Raw genomic sequence first — 15,422 nt, 5'->3', positions numbered from 1 at the left:
TAACTAACAGCAGATCAAAATGTGAAAGGGTTTAATCTTTATAACAAAAAAAATAAACCAAAACTTTCATTTCATTTTTGTGATATTCTGAGTTAAATCCAAGTTTCTTCACTGAATCTGATAGATCGATCTATAGACCTTTTTCACAGTGATCGGAAGTGCCACGATCTAGGATAAACGTAACGCCTGGTTAATGCTTTTCTATGGCAAAATATTTGTGGAAATGTCTCGCGTATTTACTGTCAGCTTCATAAATATGTCTACAGCATCACCAAAGTCGACAAAGGACATACTCTGTCCATGAAGAATTTATCCACAACTATCAAGGTAAGAAAGACGAAAACGTAAAGGCGAACAACGACAAGCATTAGTGAACAACTCCTGAGCAAAACTAATGTTATGGTCATGAATTGTTATAATGATTGGTGGGTCAATAAAGGAGGCAGACAATGAAAAGTCCAAAAAATAACAGGATTTATTAATTACAGAAATTTGCAGGTTGCTGGATCGGAGACTGGGGTGAAAGTCTGAGGAGGTCCAAAGAGTGCAAAAACCAGGTGTGAGGAAAAACAAGAAAAAAGGCAAACTAAGTGCTGGGAAACAGGCAAAAATTCAAGAAACAAAATTGGAGCCAATAGTTGTACCACGTAGGATAAACTGTTGATCTGGGGCCTCATTTATAAAAACTGCGCAGGAGTTGTCGTAAGTTAGTGCGTACGCCTAGTAGCTACGACAAGGCGTGCGCCACGCAAACTCCATATTTAGAAAACCCACCGCACGCACCAAACCACGCAATCTTTGCTTTATAAATCCCACCTGCAACTACAATTTGCGCACGTGAACCTACGTCACGTCACGCCCTCTCCACACCTCCACCTCACCATAAAAGGAGCATGTAAAGTGACTGGTGAATGAGATTTCCCTAAACATGAGCCGATAATCAGTGGGTTTGACCGAGACACGCGGGACAGAGGGAGGAGGACGCTCCACGCAGCACCACGTGATCACGACAAAGACTTTATTAAAGACTTTATTAAACCTTGTTTAATAAATAAATACAAAACTAAACGTGACAACAATGACTCATCTGTTCATTTAATCATTTTTTATAATATTTAGGCAGCACATCTTTGCAGTAAAGACCATGTGTTTTTTCGCTGTTTCAAGAGTTTTATCGCTATATTTTTAAGTCTGTCTATGATGTGTGTGTGGACTGGCCCTGTATATATATGTATATACACGTAGATACATGCACGCGCAAATTATGAGCGCGTGCGAGAGATTCAGATGCCCTCCCCTGGAGAGCGAAAGGAGCGAACATCAGATACAGATGTTATTCTGCCAATTAAAGTCCACACGAAACATCCAAACTGCTGAACCTGTGAGTGTGGGTTTGGGTCTGTGAGTGTGGGTCTGGGTCGGGACGGTCACGGGCATTATTCTGTTCTTCATACAGTCAGAGAGCAGCTCTCATGTACAAGAGTTCCCCATTACACAAAAATGTAGGGAAGATTTTGGTTGGGGTCAGGTTCGGGCAGTAGGCTTCGTGTTGTCCGCAGACTCGGGTCACTCTGGCGCTCGGTGCGTAAAAGACTAAAGTAAAAGTGTTAAAGTTGCGTTCATTAAATCAAAGTCTGGCTCCTGCTGCGTCCAAGGGAAGAGTTTTTCTCTCAGGTTGGGTCATTATTTCGTCCTCTGTGTTGGTCACAGTCTGTGTTCTATAGAAGTCTATGGTCGCGGTGTGGACTGTGGGAGACTCTGCGCTAGCACCGAGTCCGGGAACGTGGCCGCGCTCGTGCACGAGTGTCAAATATATAATATTGTGGAGAATAATGAGTGGAATAAACAGCCCTTCTCCGTATTTTGGCGAACCAAACACTTAAATGCGCAAATCAGAAGGTAATTCTTCTATATACGTGGATTTTCTGATCAAACACTTCCTCAAACTCTGTTCACTTCTGCTTCTCTCCACGAGTGTCGCTTTTTCCCCGTGTCTCCAGACTTTGCGTAGAACTTACAGGAGGTCCCGAGTTGGCGTAGAGTTAAGCAAAGAGCCACGCCTTAGTCGAGTTTTATAAATACCACGGTTGGCGTAGGAAGTGCGTAAGCAAGTTTTATAAATGAGGCCCCAGGTTGAACCGGTCTTTACTACTGCAGAGGTGTAGGTCGACCTGCGAATGAGCTGCAGATGAGTAGTGGGTGGAACCAGAGTTGAGGATGGTGCCAGATTCTCCACCCAGCTCCACACACACAAGACAGAGGGGAGGGGAAGACAGAACAAGGGGAAAAACAGGAATCCTGACATGAATAAAACATAAGTTATTTGTTAACTCAATTAATCAACACAATTAAAGTTAAAAATCGATTTCATGGTGTAGATATTAGTATAGACGGAGAGATTTGTGCAGCTCGACATGTAATCTGTGAACATCTGTAGCATTCGAACTGCACAAATCTCTCTGTCTATGCTAATATCTACATCATGAAATAGATTTTTAATTTTAATTGTAGAATCAGTCTGAGATAACAAGTTACTTATGATTAATTCATGACTATAACATTAGTTTTTCTCAGGAGTAGTTCACTAATGCGTTGTCGTTGTTCGCCTTTACGTTTTCGTCTTTCTTACCTTGATAGTTGTGGATAAATTCTTCATGGACAGAATATGTCCTTTGTCGACCTTGTTGGATGAAGATTTGGTGATGGGGCAGATTTATGAAGCTGGTGGAAAATACACGAGACATTTCCTCAGATATTTTGCCGTAGAAAAGCAATAACCAGGACTTACGTTTACCCTACATCGAAAAGGTCTACTCTACTATAGATCTGTCCATCCATCATCACCATTTTTGTTTATAGACTTTTGAAAGATCCTAACATTGCATTTAGATGTGTAGGTTTGGCTCTCAGCGTGATTGACAGGTGGATTAGCCAATCAGAGAAATGCACGGTCCATCTTTATAATAATGCAATAGTCTTGTACAGCGCTTTTCCAGATGGACAAAGTCGCTTTACAATTTGGTGCGTTTTTCATTCACTTCACACTCAGTGGTGGTAAAATACTATTGTAGCCACAGCTGCCCTGGGACAGACTGATTGAAGCGAGACTGACAACCAGTGTACACACCACTTTCATACTAGTGCGTGAAGTGTCTTGCCTAAGAACACAACACCAATGCCAATGTAGCAGCTTATATTCCCAACAGTCTCCCATCCAAGTACTAAAGATCAGGTGGTTTGGCCACAAAACAAACAGCAGAATCGGTGAATGAAGTGTGTTAATCCGGCGTGAACAAAGTCTGGTTTTGGAATTAATGGTTGGTTGAATTAATGAAATATTTAATTAACGTCAAAACTCCCCCTTATCATTGTCTACACCTTTTCATTAGCTTTAAACAAATTGGTATTCAAATTCTGTTTATCTGGTGAATTGGACGGATGTTTGCTCCCTTTTAAGAGTAATTAAGACTGATGAAAGTTTATTTTTAATGGATTCCACGTTAAGCTGAGTGTGAATGGAGGCACCACTATATCAGAGGTCAAACAAGTTTCAACTCTTTTCATCCACAAAGCTGTTTCCAGGTTTTGGTTTTAAAATGGTTTTATGAATGCAAAACAGAAAACCTCTTTTGGTGAATTTGAATACGAAGCTTGTTAGCAGCGGCTCTATTAAATTGGCTTTTTTCCTCCTTTCCTAAATGAGTTCATAGAATTGCACTGGAGCTGCCAAGTCTTTAGTTTCTCATAGAGTCGTTTAACAAGGTCAAACCCTTAAATGTTCAATGTTATAGATCCAATAAAGAGACTGATTGTAACGAAAAGGACAAGGAACTGTGCTATAATGAAAAATGAGATAAATGACAGAATTTTTAAGGTGACGCTGTGCACTACATCATTTTCATTTGAGACCTGCCCCCCGAAACTTTGGACTAAGTGACAAAGCAAAGTTTCTATAATGATATGCATAGCAAGGAGATGAAGGTAATTAAGTTGGTAATTAAATTAACTTTATTTTCCTCTTCTTTGACTCGTCCGTTAATGTCAGAGTGAGATGTTTGTGGAGTGGCTGCAGAATTTGTTGGATTAAGTGGAGATAAAAGTGTTCAACGAAAACATATAGTAGTATGTTAAGCATGTTGTAACTATTTTTCTTTTTCATTGAAACACTTGAAGTTTAGTTTAGTGTTCAGTAGAGATTGGCAATCCCAGGCCTGAAATGATCCAAATTATGATAGTGAAGGTGTGTGGAGTTTAAAAACACAGTGGAGCCCTGCCTCTTTTATGGCATGGCATCACACTACAGAGGATTTTCAGACAACATGAGAGTCTATTTCAAACCTACAAACACTTTAAGACAGAAACTGGTCCAACCCAAAGGACAGAACACCGAACCACAAACAAAGCAATGTGGTTTACTCCGTTCAGTGTAGTGAAGACTGCAGTGAGCGCGACACTGGAGAAACTAACCATCCACTTCACAAGAGGATGTACCAACACAGATGAGAGAGCAACACAGGACCACAGTCTGCTGTAAATCTCCACCTAAAAGCCACAGGCCACTCTTTTGAAGACAGTGAGGTACAGATCTTAACCAGAGACAATAATTGGTTTGAGAGGGGAGTTAAAGAAGCTGTTTTTGTTAGGAAAGACAATCCATCTTTGACCAGAAATGGGGGACTCAGACACCATCTGTCTCCTATTTACAACTCTATCCTCAAACTAAATCAAAACAAAGCAAAGAAAACAATAGGGGTAGCCAGGTCAGGTCCAGAGGTGTGAAAGCTCCCATCATTGACCTGAATGATTATACTAATAAGACCACATCCTCAGTGCAAGATCAATAGGTCTAGATAACTAACAGAAAGTGTAAACAAGTAGATGTGTTAGTTTTAGAGTAGTTTCATTGTTAGCTCCTCCCTGCAGGCAGATATAAGGAAGTGTCCACCAGCATTCCGACCAGAACTGAAGAAGCAGCTTGGATGAGCTGCGAAACGTATTCGACCAAATACATTTTGTCCAGTTGACAAATTGAATGTCTCCTTTGTCACAAGGTGGAACAAAGTGTTTTCACTCTGAGAGAAGAATTCAGTGTAAATATGCAGGATTTGTGTGTTAAACATGTGTGAATTAAACAAAACACAACTCCAAGTATTAGGGGTGTAACGATATCCAAGTCTCACGATACGATATCGTCACGGTATGAACCTCACGATACGATATTTATTGCGATATCGTAGGACAGCTCACGATATGGTGGGGAGGCTCACGATTAGGGATGTAACAATATCCAAATCTCTCTGTACGATATTTTCACGATACACATCTCACAATACGATATTTATTGCAATATTTTGTGAAGGCTAACAAAACTGGTAATATGCTACTTTTTCCTTTTAAAATGCCTTGACATGACTTAATCCGAAGAACGAAGACTTAGAAGTGCTTAGAACTGTTATTTCTTCTTGTAGTCTGCACTGAAATGGAGCAAAGGATCATGGTCTATGTAGTTCCCTCTGTTGTTTTTTTGCTGCACCATAACTTTTAATTTAAGCAAAGAGACTTGTAATTCGATATTCGATTATTGTGAGAACTTTGACGATACGATATCACGATATTTCGGTTATTGTTACATCTATACCAAGTATATTTATAAGGAAACAGCATTACTACATACATCAAAAATAACAACTCCAGGTCTGTTTTTAAAGACGTAACAACATTTTAACATCGCTTAAAGCTCACAAGAGACAGTTTTACATAAGCTGGGACCTTTAATGTTAATTCAGTGTTATAAAGCATTACCAAATTAGCTCCATTTGCTTTCATTTAACGTGAAACATGAAAAACACTGAGGCGCACTTTCTTCTATCAGTTCCCCCCTTTTCTGCACTACACCCATTCCTCCACGCACCTACAAAGTTTCCTGTCATTTCCTCCGCTTTTGATAAAACGCTTTTGCAATTATTTACTATTTACAACGATGAATATAAATTAATCCAAGCCGGTTTGTTAGCTGTTAGTGCCTTTCCTCCCGCCCTCTGTCAACTCTTCCTGTTTACAACCAGCAAAACTGCCTGAATACTGATTCTTTTATCCCTTGTCATAAAAAAAATGATATATTTGTTTACGTTTCGCTCGCTCACACATTAGTATTAAAGCTACACAGTGGATTCAGCCAATAATTCATTTTTTTGTTTGTTGCCATGGTAACCCGTGACCCGGACCATCCCACCAGAGACCTCCTATCAGAGCATCAATATGTCCCTACACATCCTCATTTGCATTTTGATGTATTCCCACGGCAACAATGCGCCGCGCTTTTATCAGAAGTGACAATTTAACCAGCGCACGACTCATATAATGCAGTTCACGCGTGGTAGAGCGACCTTGAAGTATGTTGAGGGGTAGAGGGCGAAAAGCTAAATTAGATGAAAAAAAATATGTAAAACAGGAGTTGTGTTAAGGTGAGATAAAAAGCATAGGAGATGCCAGGGGAGTGGGGACTACAGGTGAATTCATAATGTAAAAGGTGGAATATAGAAGCGCTGTTTGGCTCGGGGTTGGACTGACGCGGTTTGAAAATACAAGAAATGACGTATTTTGGGGAATGAATTTTACACATGCAGAATTTTAATGAAGTAATTTTGAGTAATTTTATAAGATAACATAGATTAACTAGTAACAAACCTAGAAACGCTATCAGTACTAATTTGTATCACGCCATCTCTTCTATCTCTGTATTTTTTTAAGCTTATTCAGGGTTCCCACGGTCATGTAAATCCTGGAAAATCATGGAAATTGAAAATGTAATTTTCCAAGCCAGGAAAAGTCATGGAATTTTGTAAATTCAATGAAAGTTTTGGAAAAGTCATGGAATTTTAGTATCTCTTTCACGCAACTACATCGTTCTGTTAAGTTATCATTAGCCTATTATGATTATTTCCGAACGTGTACACCTTTTGTTTAAAAGAGATGACAATAAATGCACTGACAGTATTTTGAATGTTAAAAACGATAATACTAAACCATAAGGTGAGTGGAAAGGATTAACATTTCATATTTAGCCTTAAAAGTCTAATCAATTCTACACATATACGGTGCCGGAAAGTCATGTAAAATTCACTTTAGGTTATGAAAAAGAGTTTAGAGTTGTATTTATTTAATGAGACAGGGACAGTGTATAATCTACATCAGGGGTCTTCAGCCTGTAGCTCAGGAGCTACCAGTAGTTTTCCAACCCCTTCCAAGTAGCTCCCCAAAGGATTCCTGAATTACACATATTGCGCTGAATAACTCAGATTTGCTTGATTAAATGTCTATTTCCTTGGTAAATGTATCATTTTGATGCCTAAATTTGTGCACTGATAACTGATAGTGGGTTATGTACCTCATTTTCGGCTTACCTTGGCTCTTGTATTTACAACATTTCTTGCGACTGCTAAAATGAGTAGCTCTCTGGTATTTTAGTTTTACAAAAAGTAGCTCACAGGAAGAAAATTTGGAGACCACTGATCTACATTAACCTTAACAGGAGAGATGTATCGTACCAGGTTGTAGCACCAGTGATAAATTCCACCTGTCTTCCCTGGACAGGTTGATTGATTGATTGATTGTATTTTTATTGACCTTAGCTATCAGCTCTCAGCTATTCTTCCTGGAAACCTACGGTATGTTAGCCAGGGTGACGCCATCTAGTGCCTCCGCTCAGTTTCATTTCTCTCTACACTAGACGGTTTGCAAGAAGCCTGAAAGTGCGAGTTCGGGCATCAGCCAATCAGCGAAGAGCCATACAATACATTCTGTTTTGGCAACGATTCCCGAGATCGAGGGTTTAAAGTCGGAATAAAGACAATGTTTGGTGAATTTTATCAAGTGGAAAGACGATATTGCCCTTCTTCCTACGGGATTTGGGAAAAGCTTAATATACCAGTTTGCCTCTTTAGCGGCACATTACATACGTCGTGACCAAATAGCAGCGATTGGTTAATTAAATATAAAAAAGTACCAGCCTACCGTCGAGCGAACGAATCCTAATGCTGCAAGGTCAGACAGTTTCCATGACGTGAAATTGACTGATGAATCAGGCTAACAGTATGTAGCATGTCATGGAAAAGTTTAGAAATTTTGTCAGTGAAAAAGAGTGGGATCCCTGCTTATTGATCATCTATCATTTTTAGCAAGGTCTAATTTCTCTCACCTCAAATTAACCGTGTTTGGTGCTTCACTCATTGATATTTTGCAGAACTCCACAATGTTTGTCACTCTGATATTTGTTTCCTCCTTTTTTCCCCTTTTTCTTTTTTTCTTTTCATTTTCTTCTTAAGTGGGCATATTTGTTCATATATCTTCATAAAGTATTGGATCCCAGGCAATTAAAATCATAGTTGCAAACTTGGTCTACGTGATTAATCACAATGGAATTTGGATAGTTGGAAATTAGCAAACCGCAAAGGCTGTAGTTTTTTTAAGTACCATCATTTCCTTCACACAGAAAAAACAAAACATCCTGTCTTATTTTGCATAAAAAGTGCTAATTTCGATCTGTACAAACATGTGCTGAAATGTAATTCTTGTATTTGTTTGTCAGTTCATATTTCAGTGTTTTTGTCAGTTCTCCTGGACAGAATCCTAAAACATAAATGCAAATGTCTTTCTAATTGCCACACTAGTCAGAACAAACGTCATTAGATATTTTCCCCAAATCGTTCAGCTCTACTGGAAACTGGTGGTGTGCAAAAATATCAAAATATCCTGAAATTTTGTGATACAGTGTTGTTATCATGACCTACTGTATTTTTCGATGGTTTTTAGCAGTTTTTTGTGACCTCATAAGTGTTTTGTTGCTTATTTAGTCGAAGGAAAATTGTTGTATGGAACACACTTGATGTATTCATTGTTTTGTTAATTAAAATAGATGTATTTAACTTTGTAACTTTGTACAACAAAGGAATATTGTTGCTAAAATCTATTTGGTTCTTTAAAAACAGTAAAATATCAGAGTATCAAGTGCAATATATTGATTGTCACCTGTATTGTCATATTGTGATATTATTGTGTTCCCAGCATGCAGTGTTGGGAAGGTGACTTTTAAAATGTGTTCCCCTACAGATTATAGATTATATACCCCAAAATGTAGTTTGTAACGTAATCTATTAAATTACTTAAAGTGAGTAACGTAATCTGAAAACTTTGGATTACTTGGTTTGCTGTAGAGAAGCAAAGACGAGGATATCGTAACATAAGATGTTTTGTCAGATAAAAGAAAATAAAAAGCCCAGACTTTACTGAACCAAATTAAAAATATTATTGATAGAAGAGGAGGAGACACGGTCCACACAGCATGATTTAGTCCTGTTAAATCCTGTTTGAGACATAGTTTAGTCCTGGTTTAGTCCTGGTTTAGTCCTGGTATCTGGTTAGATCTGGTTTGGACCTGGTTTAGACCTGATTTAGACCTGGTTTTAGACCTGGTTTTAGACTTAGTTTTAGACCTGGTTTAGACCTGGTTTGGACTTGGGTTTAGACCTGGTTTAGACCTGGTTTAGACCTGGTTTTAGACCTGGTTTAGATCTGGTTTTAGACCTGGTTTAGACCTGGTTTTAGACATGGTTTTAGACCTGGTTTTAGACCTGGTTTGGACTTGGGTTCAGACCTGGTTTAGACCAGGTTTAGACCTGCTTTAGACCTTGTTTAGACCTGGTTTAGTGTCCGGCAATGAGTGAATTACCGAGAAAAAAAAAAAAGGGATATAGCCAAAATGTGAAAACAGGAAAATACCGTTGTGTAATCAGTTTATTTCAACAAGTAACTGTAATCCAATTATCACTCACTTAAACAGTAACTGTACCCGAATACAGTTACTCATAATTTGTACTCTGGTGACGTAACTCCGGTACATGTAATCTGTTACTCCCCAACACTGCCAGCATGTGATTCCCAGCCCTATTGCAAACCACACACAGTATGTTTAGTCTGTTCTTAGATGGAAAATTGGCCTTTAGCCTGTACACTAATTAGAAATGTAACAATATCCAAATCTCTCTATACCAGGAGTCTCCAACCTGTAACTTGGGAGCTACCAGTAGCTCTCTACCCCCTTCCAAGTAGCTCAACAAGGGATTTCTGAATTACACGTATTGTCCTGAATAACTCAAATTTGATGAATTAAATGCCTGTTATTATTGTAAATCCATCATTCATAAATAATACATAAAACATAAACCATTATTTATCTAACTGTACCCCATCTAAGTCTTGCCATGGCTCTTATGTATACTTTATTTCCTATGACTGCTAAATTTAGTAGCTCTCTGGAATTTTTGTTTTGTAAAGGTAGCTGACCCAAGGAAAATGGTTGGAGACCCCTGCTCTATGCGATATTTTCACAGTAACCATCTCACAGTACAATATTTATTGCAATATTTTATGAAGGCTAACACAGTTGTGAATACTCCTCCGTCATCATCCAAATAATTAAGATTTAAAAGTTGTAGATTTCTGTTGTATCTTCCAAACAGGCGCAGAGGCACAGAGATCATACTGCAGTACCTTTCATTTTACAGCATGGATTAACAGCATCAGGGTGACATACAGGCACAAAAAAATAATAATTAGAGTCTGTAAGTGTCTAGCAAAGAGTTTCTGAGGGTCTGAGAGTCTAATCAAGTTTTGTATTTTATGATGTTAGGTTCTTTTTTCAGACCAGGAGTTTGTTTTCATACCTGACAGTTTCGACTGCTCACTAGTGCTCTTCCTCAGATTGGTCACGCGACTTTGCTGTGATGTGTCCAGTCAGCTGATTTATACAGGTTTTGGCGCTGTCTTCCTACCAGTGGAGGCAGGACGACAGCTGACCGGACATGTCACAGCAACATCACGTCCTGTCATGTATGAAAACAAACTCTTCATCTGAAAAAAGAACCTAATAAGTGTGGCCATACCAGCTTGTCAAAGCCTGATCCTGTCAAATCTCAGAAGCTACAGAAGCTAAGCAGTGCCAGGCCTGGTTAGTACTTGGATGGGAGACTACTGGGAAACTCAGGAGCCATAGTGGGGCATCAGTGTCCTTAGGCAAGACACTTCACCCACATTGCCCAGTCTGAAATTGGCCTGTGCGTGAGTGATGGTGTTGGTCAGATTGGCGCAGATTGGCAGCCTCTCTTCTGTCAGTCGGTCCCAGGGCAGCTGTGGCTACACTATCTTGAAAGGCGCTATATAAATGCAATGATTGATTCATTAATAACATAAAATATTGTAAGACCAAATGAACCTCATTGAACAAGTTTTGTATTGTCCATTCATAAATGTTATCTTTAACTGATAGTTTTTCCTTGAGAAGCGTCTGGAATTTCTGCAGCTTCATGAAAAATTATCAAGCAAATTAGCAAGCAGCATCCAAGGTCACTGAGCAGAACATTTCACACTTTAACTGTAACAAGCATTAAGTATGAAATGAATACAATGAGATTATTGCTCACAGAATGTTTAATAGGTGTTATTTGATCATGTAGACTGGACCGAAACAGAGCAAAGAATCATGGTCTGTGTAGTTCTGTTTTTAGATTTTGCTGCTCCATAACAATGACAAAAACAAAAACAAACTTGTAATTTGATATATTGTGATGACCCACTGTATTATTGTGAGACTTTTGACAATACAACATCATGATTTTCTTACATTCCTAATTCTAACCGACTCTGCTCTGTGTTTCAGCTGTGAAGACTGTAGTGGAGGTGCCAGTGGGGAGTCGCTTTCTCAGAGTCAGCTCCAAAGGACCGGCCACAATGAGTGAGTGATCGTTTACACAAGAGCACAATCCACAGCACCCTTCAAATAGCACCCTTCAAATCAACCAGCACCCACATAGCGCACCATGAGGAGACTTGAAGCTGCTGTACAGTCCCCTAAATATGACCTACATGAAGCTGTGTTGCATGGAAAAAGATTACCTTGATTAAATAAACAGCGTAAATGTATACAGTCTGATGAGATAAGACGACATTGTTCCCACACGAAAAACATCTAATCAAAGGGCGCAATATAGAACACAACCACAGACTGGGCATAGAAATGAACAGAGCTAACCTGCAGATTGCCGTGATCCAGTTAGAGTGTGAGCATGGGTGTGGTTCTGGCTCCATCGGCTCTGGCTTCGATTCATACGCTATTGAGAAACAGTTGTCCCTCTCTCCGTAACTGCTGCTGTCAGGTTTGTCATTTTGGTCGTAAAATGTTCGTATTAATCCAGTCTACATGATCCTGGGGTTTTTATTTTGCGATTTTATCCCCAAATCAAGACATAAACATTAATAACAGACCAATGAGTTGCTCTCTTTGGCTGAATTCACTCCCACCAACTTTGCACCTGCCCCCTGCTAAATCGTAGTTGCAGGTAGGAAGGGGGCGTTGCCTTCTATAGCGTCGCTCCTGATTGGCTCTTTGGTCGCAAAGATACTTGCGGTCGGAATTGTAAATAAGCAACTCGGTCGTGATTTTGACTGTCGTACCAGTTTGAGCTTTTGGGGGCTGAGTGAAACAATCGAAAATATTGCACAGTGTACGTCTGGCATTAGTCCACTTCTTTATAGGCGAGTTTCAGCTGACATACATGCACATCAATAACCTGGTTATTAGCCATACCCCGGTTATGTCAGTATTCGGGTTACTGCGTTTACATGCGCACTGAGAAACCGGGACACTCATATCCACGTATATATATGATCAAATGGAGTATCCCGGTTTCTTGACATAATCTTACAAATGCGCAGGCGCAAAAATTAACTTAAATCAATTTAATAAACCAGGAAAAATACAAACCGTGAGCTCCTTTAGCATAAGAAGCTAAGGAGCTACGAGATCTCCCACAATCCACTGTGCAGATTCTTCATTAAAATCTTCTGCATAAATAAACTCAACTTTACAACATATAAACCATAAAGACTATAGAGCCACATCAGCCCGTTTGATCAGATAATTCAGCTGTGATCACATTTGTTTACGTTTTACAGAAACGAAACTTAAGACCGTTTGGCTAATTAGCATAAACTGTTAGCGGCGATAAAAACAACTCGCTCCTTGTGCCGCTGATGTGATCAGTTTCTTTTGGACTAAATGACACGACTCTGTGGATTATGTGTGTTATTTCTGTGACAGAAGAGGCGCTAATGATGGTAAGTGTGTTCCGTGCATATAGAGTATAGGAGATAGTTCATGTTTTAGCTTTTCAGCGTCACACGAGTGCAGGTCGTACGAGTGCAGATTGTACGTGTGCAGGTTTAGCGCAGCTCTTTATTTTACAGTCATTTCACTCGTTTGGTCACTTTATTTATGTTGGTCAATTTATTTATGTGACTACTGTTGTGGTGAAAGGCTGGAAAGTGTCTTTTGGACGCATGCGCACTCAACTTTATGTTGCAGTAACCGGGGTACTGCGTATACATGCCACAAGTAACCCGGTTACTATCGGAATAAACCAGCTACAGTAACCCGGTTTCTAATAACCGGGATACTGCCATAACCGGGTTACTGAAACCGGGTTACTGCGTATACATGCACCATCAAGAAACCGGGATACTCAAAAAACCCGATCATAACTGGGTTATTGATGTGCATGTAAACGCACTCATTGTTATTAAAAGCCCGCGTTGCATGCTGGGAAATATTTTGGTCGGAGGCAAGAAACACGACAGCGGTCAAACACAGTGCGTAACCTCGTGTATTTATCCCCGATAATGGTAAATTCCTCTTGCATTATCGGATGCACAAATAGAAGCACAGAAGAAGGAAAATGTCTTTCGTATTCCGAGTGAAAAGAACCGCTAACGGCGAATTAAACGGCTTTCAAACATTCGCAGAGCAAACGTAGAAGATCCTAACAAACCGTGGACTCCAACAAGTTCAACAAAACATCGAGACTCTTGGAGGTTTTCATCTTTTCTGCTGTGAATGGCCCAGGAGTTTCCAACCAAGTCATTGTGGATATCGCAGAAGTGAATATTTGTCCAGGTTAGTTGGCGATTCAGACCAGAAAGAAATTTGGTTTGGTCCACCTTTTGTACGGGTTGAAAAGGGTGATTTGTCGTCCATCGATGCTTATGACCAACTTCTGGTCAAATCGTCTTCAGTCCTCTGCCGTTAAAGTGGATAAATAACCAGGATCAATACCCTTTACGTGCTTTCTCGCTCCGTCCGTCATGTGGAATTAGTGTTTCTTGCCGCCGACCAAAATAATTCCCAGCATGCAACGCGCGCTTTTGTCAACAATGAAACTCGCCTATAGGCTCTATGAACACAACAGCCAAACATCACCATCAGATTCATACATAATCACAATGTAAATAATCCATTTTAGTTGAGCGCCAGATATACACAATACTGGGAAATAGTTTCGAACTCAACTTATTCCTTTTTCCATTTAACGTTGCAAATACTTTCAAGTTTTTGAAAAGACCATTTTTCTATCCCTAAATGCAACATGCAGTTAAAATAGAGTGTTTTAACCTTTAACCTTAAGTTTCGTCTGCTTTTGTTGTTATTCAGCTACAGCACAGTGTATCAAGGACATCATATAGGTAGATAATACTTTTTTTTAAAAATTAATGTATATATGTCCTTGCATCTACAGTATTTTGAAATCTACTGTTGAATTGTTGATACAGTTTGCTGCGGAACTGACTTTTCCGACTTCCAGAACTCCAAAAGTGTTTAAAGTTTGTGCAGACGCCAGACACAGACAGAAGGTCTGGAGCTGTGATTGACAGCTGTCAGAACACAGAGAGGACCTTATCCTCTGACTTTTACCAGGTCCAAGAAAATAAATCAAACTTATCATCCAGCTGACAACAACATGTCAACTTTACTTTTAATATCTTCAAACTTTTAAAGCTTCAGTGTGCAACTTTTCCGGTGGAGTTTATGTTTTATCTGGTTTCTCACTGAGATATTTTTGCTTTGTTCCACATGATTAAACTTATATATCTTATATTTATTCATTTACAGGTGTCCATGGAGATATGTTTAAAGGTTCTATATTACGCAAAATTGACTCTTGTGAGATTTAAGCCATGTTATAATGCTGTGACCTCAACAAAACATACCTGGAGTTGTGTTTTGTTTCATTCAAATATGTTGGAGTATCCCTGCCAGAGTCCTGCAAGTGTCCCGCACCTGCCCACACCCGAGCAGTTCAGCACCGCACTCGCCCGTTAACCAGTGATTATACCAAAGTTAAACTCGCACCCGTCCGGACCTGTTAACATCAGAATATGAATTGAAAAGTTACGACTTCAAGAATTACAATCGCGAAATGAAACAGTTACGCTTTCTTCAGTACGAATACGAATTCACAGACGCGACTCGACTGTCATCACTTCACAGGCTTTATTTACTGAGCAGAAGAAACACGCCACGGACTAAACCAGGA

General features: G+C 39.5%; 1 protein-coding gene across 1 annotated transcript in view; it reads left to right on the top strand.

The window, feature by feature from the left end:
* The window catches only part of adamtsl3 (ADAMTS-like 3), a 503,662-nt gene that overhangs the window by 369,321 nt on the left and 118,919 nt on the right, over positions 1 to 15,422 (top strand). Inside the window, exon 8 of the mRNA XM_055154339.1 lies at positions 11,714 to 11,788. Coding sequence (XP_055010314.1) covers positions 11,714 to 11,788 — 75 coding nt within the window. The remainder of the gene's footprint in view (positions 1 to 11,713; positions 11,789 to 15,422) is intronic.

This window comes from Boleophthalmus pectinirostris, unplaced genomic scaffold, assembly GCF_026225935.1.
Source record: "Boleophthalmus pectinirostris isolate CB_2022bp ecotype Guang Dong unplaced genomic scaffold, ASM2622593v1 HiC_scaffold_19, whole genome shotgun sequence".
NCBI classification, from domain to species: Eukaryota; Metazoa; Chordata; class Actinopteri; order Gobiiformes; family Gobiidae; genus Boleophthalmus; species Boleophthalmus pectinirostris.
This window is presented reverse-complemented; position numbering and strand designations above follow the sequence as displayed.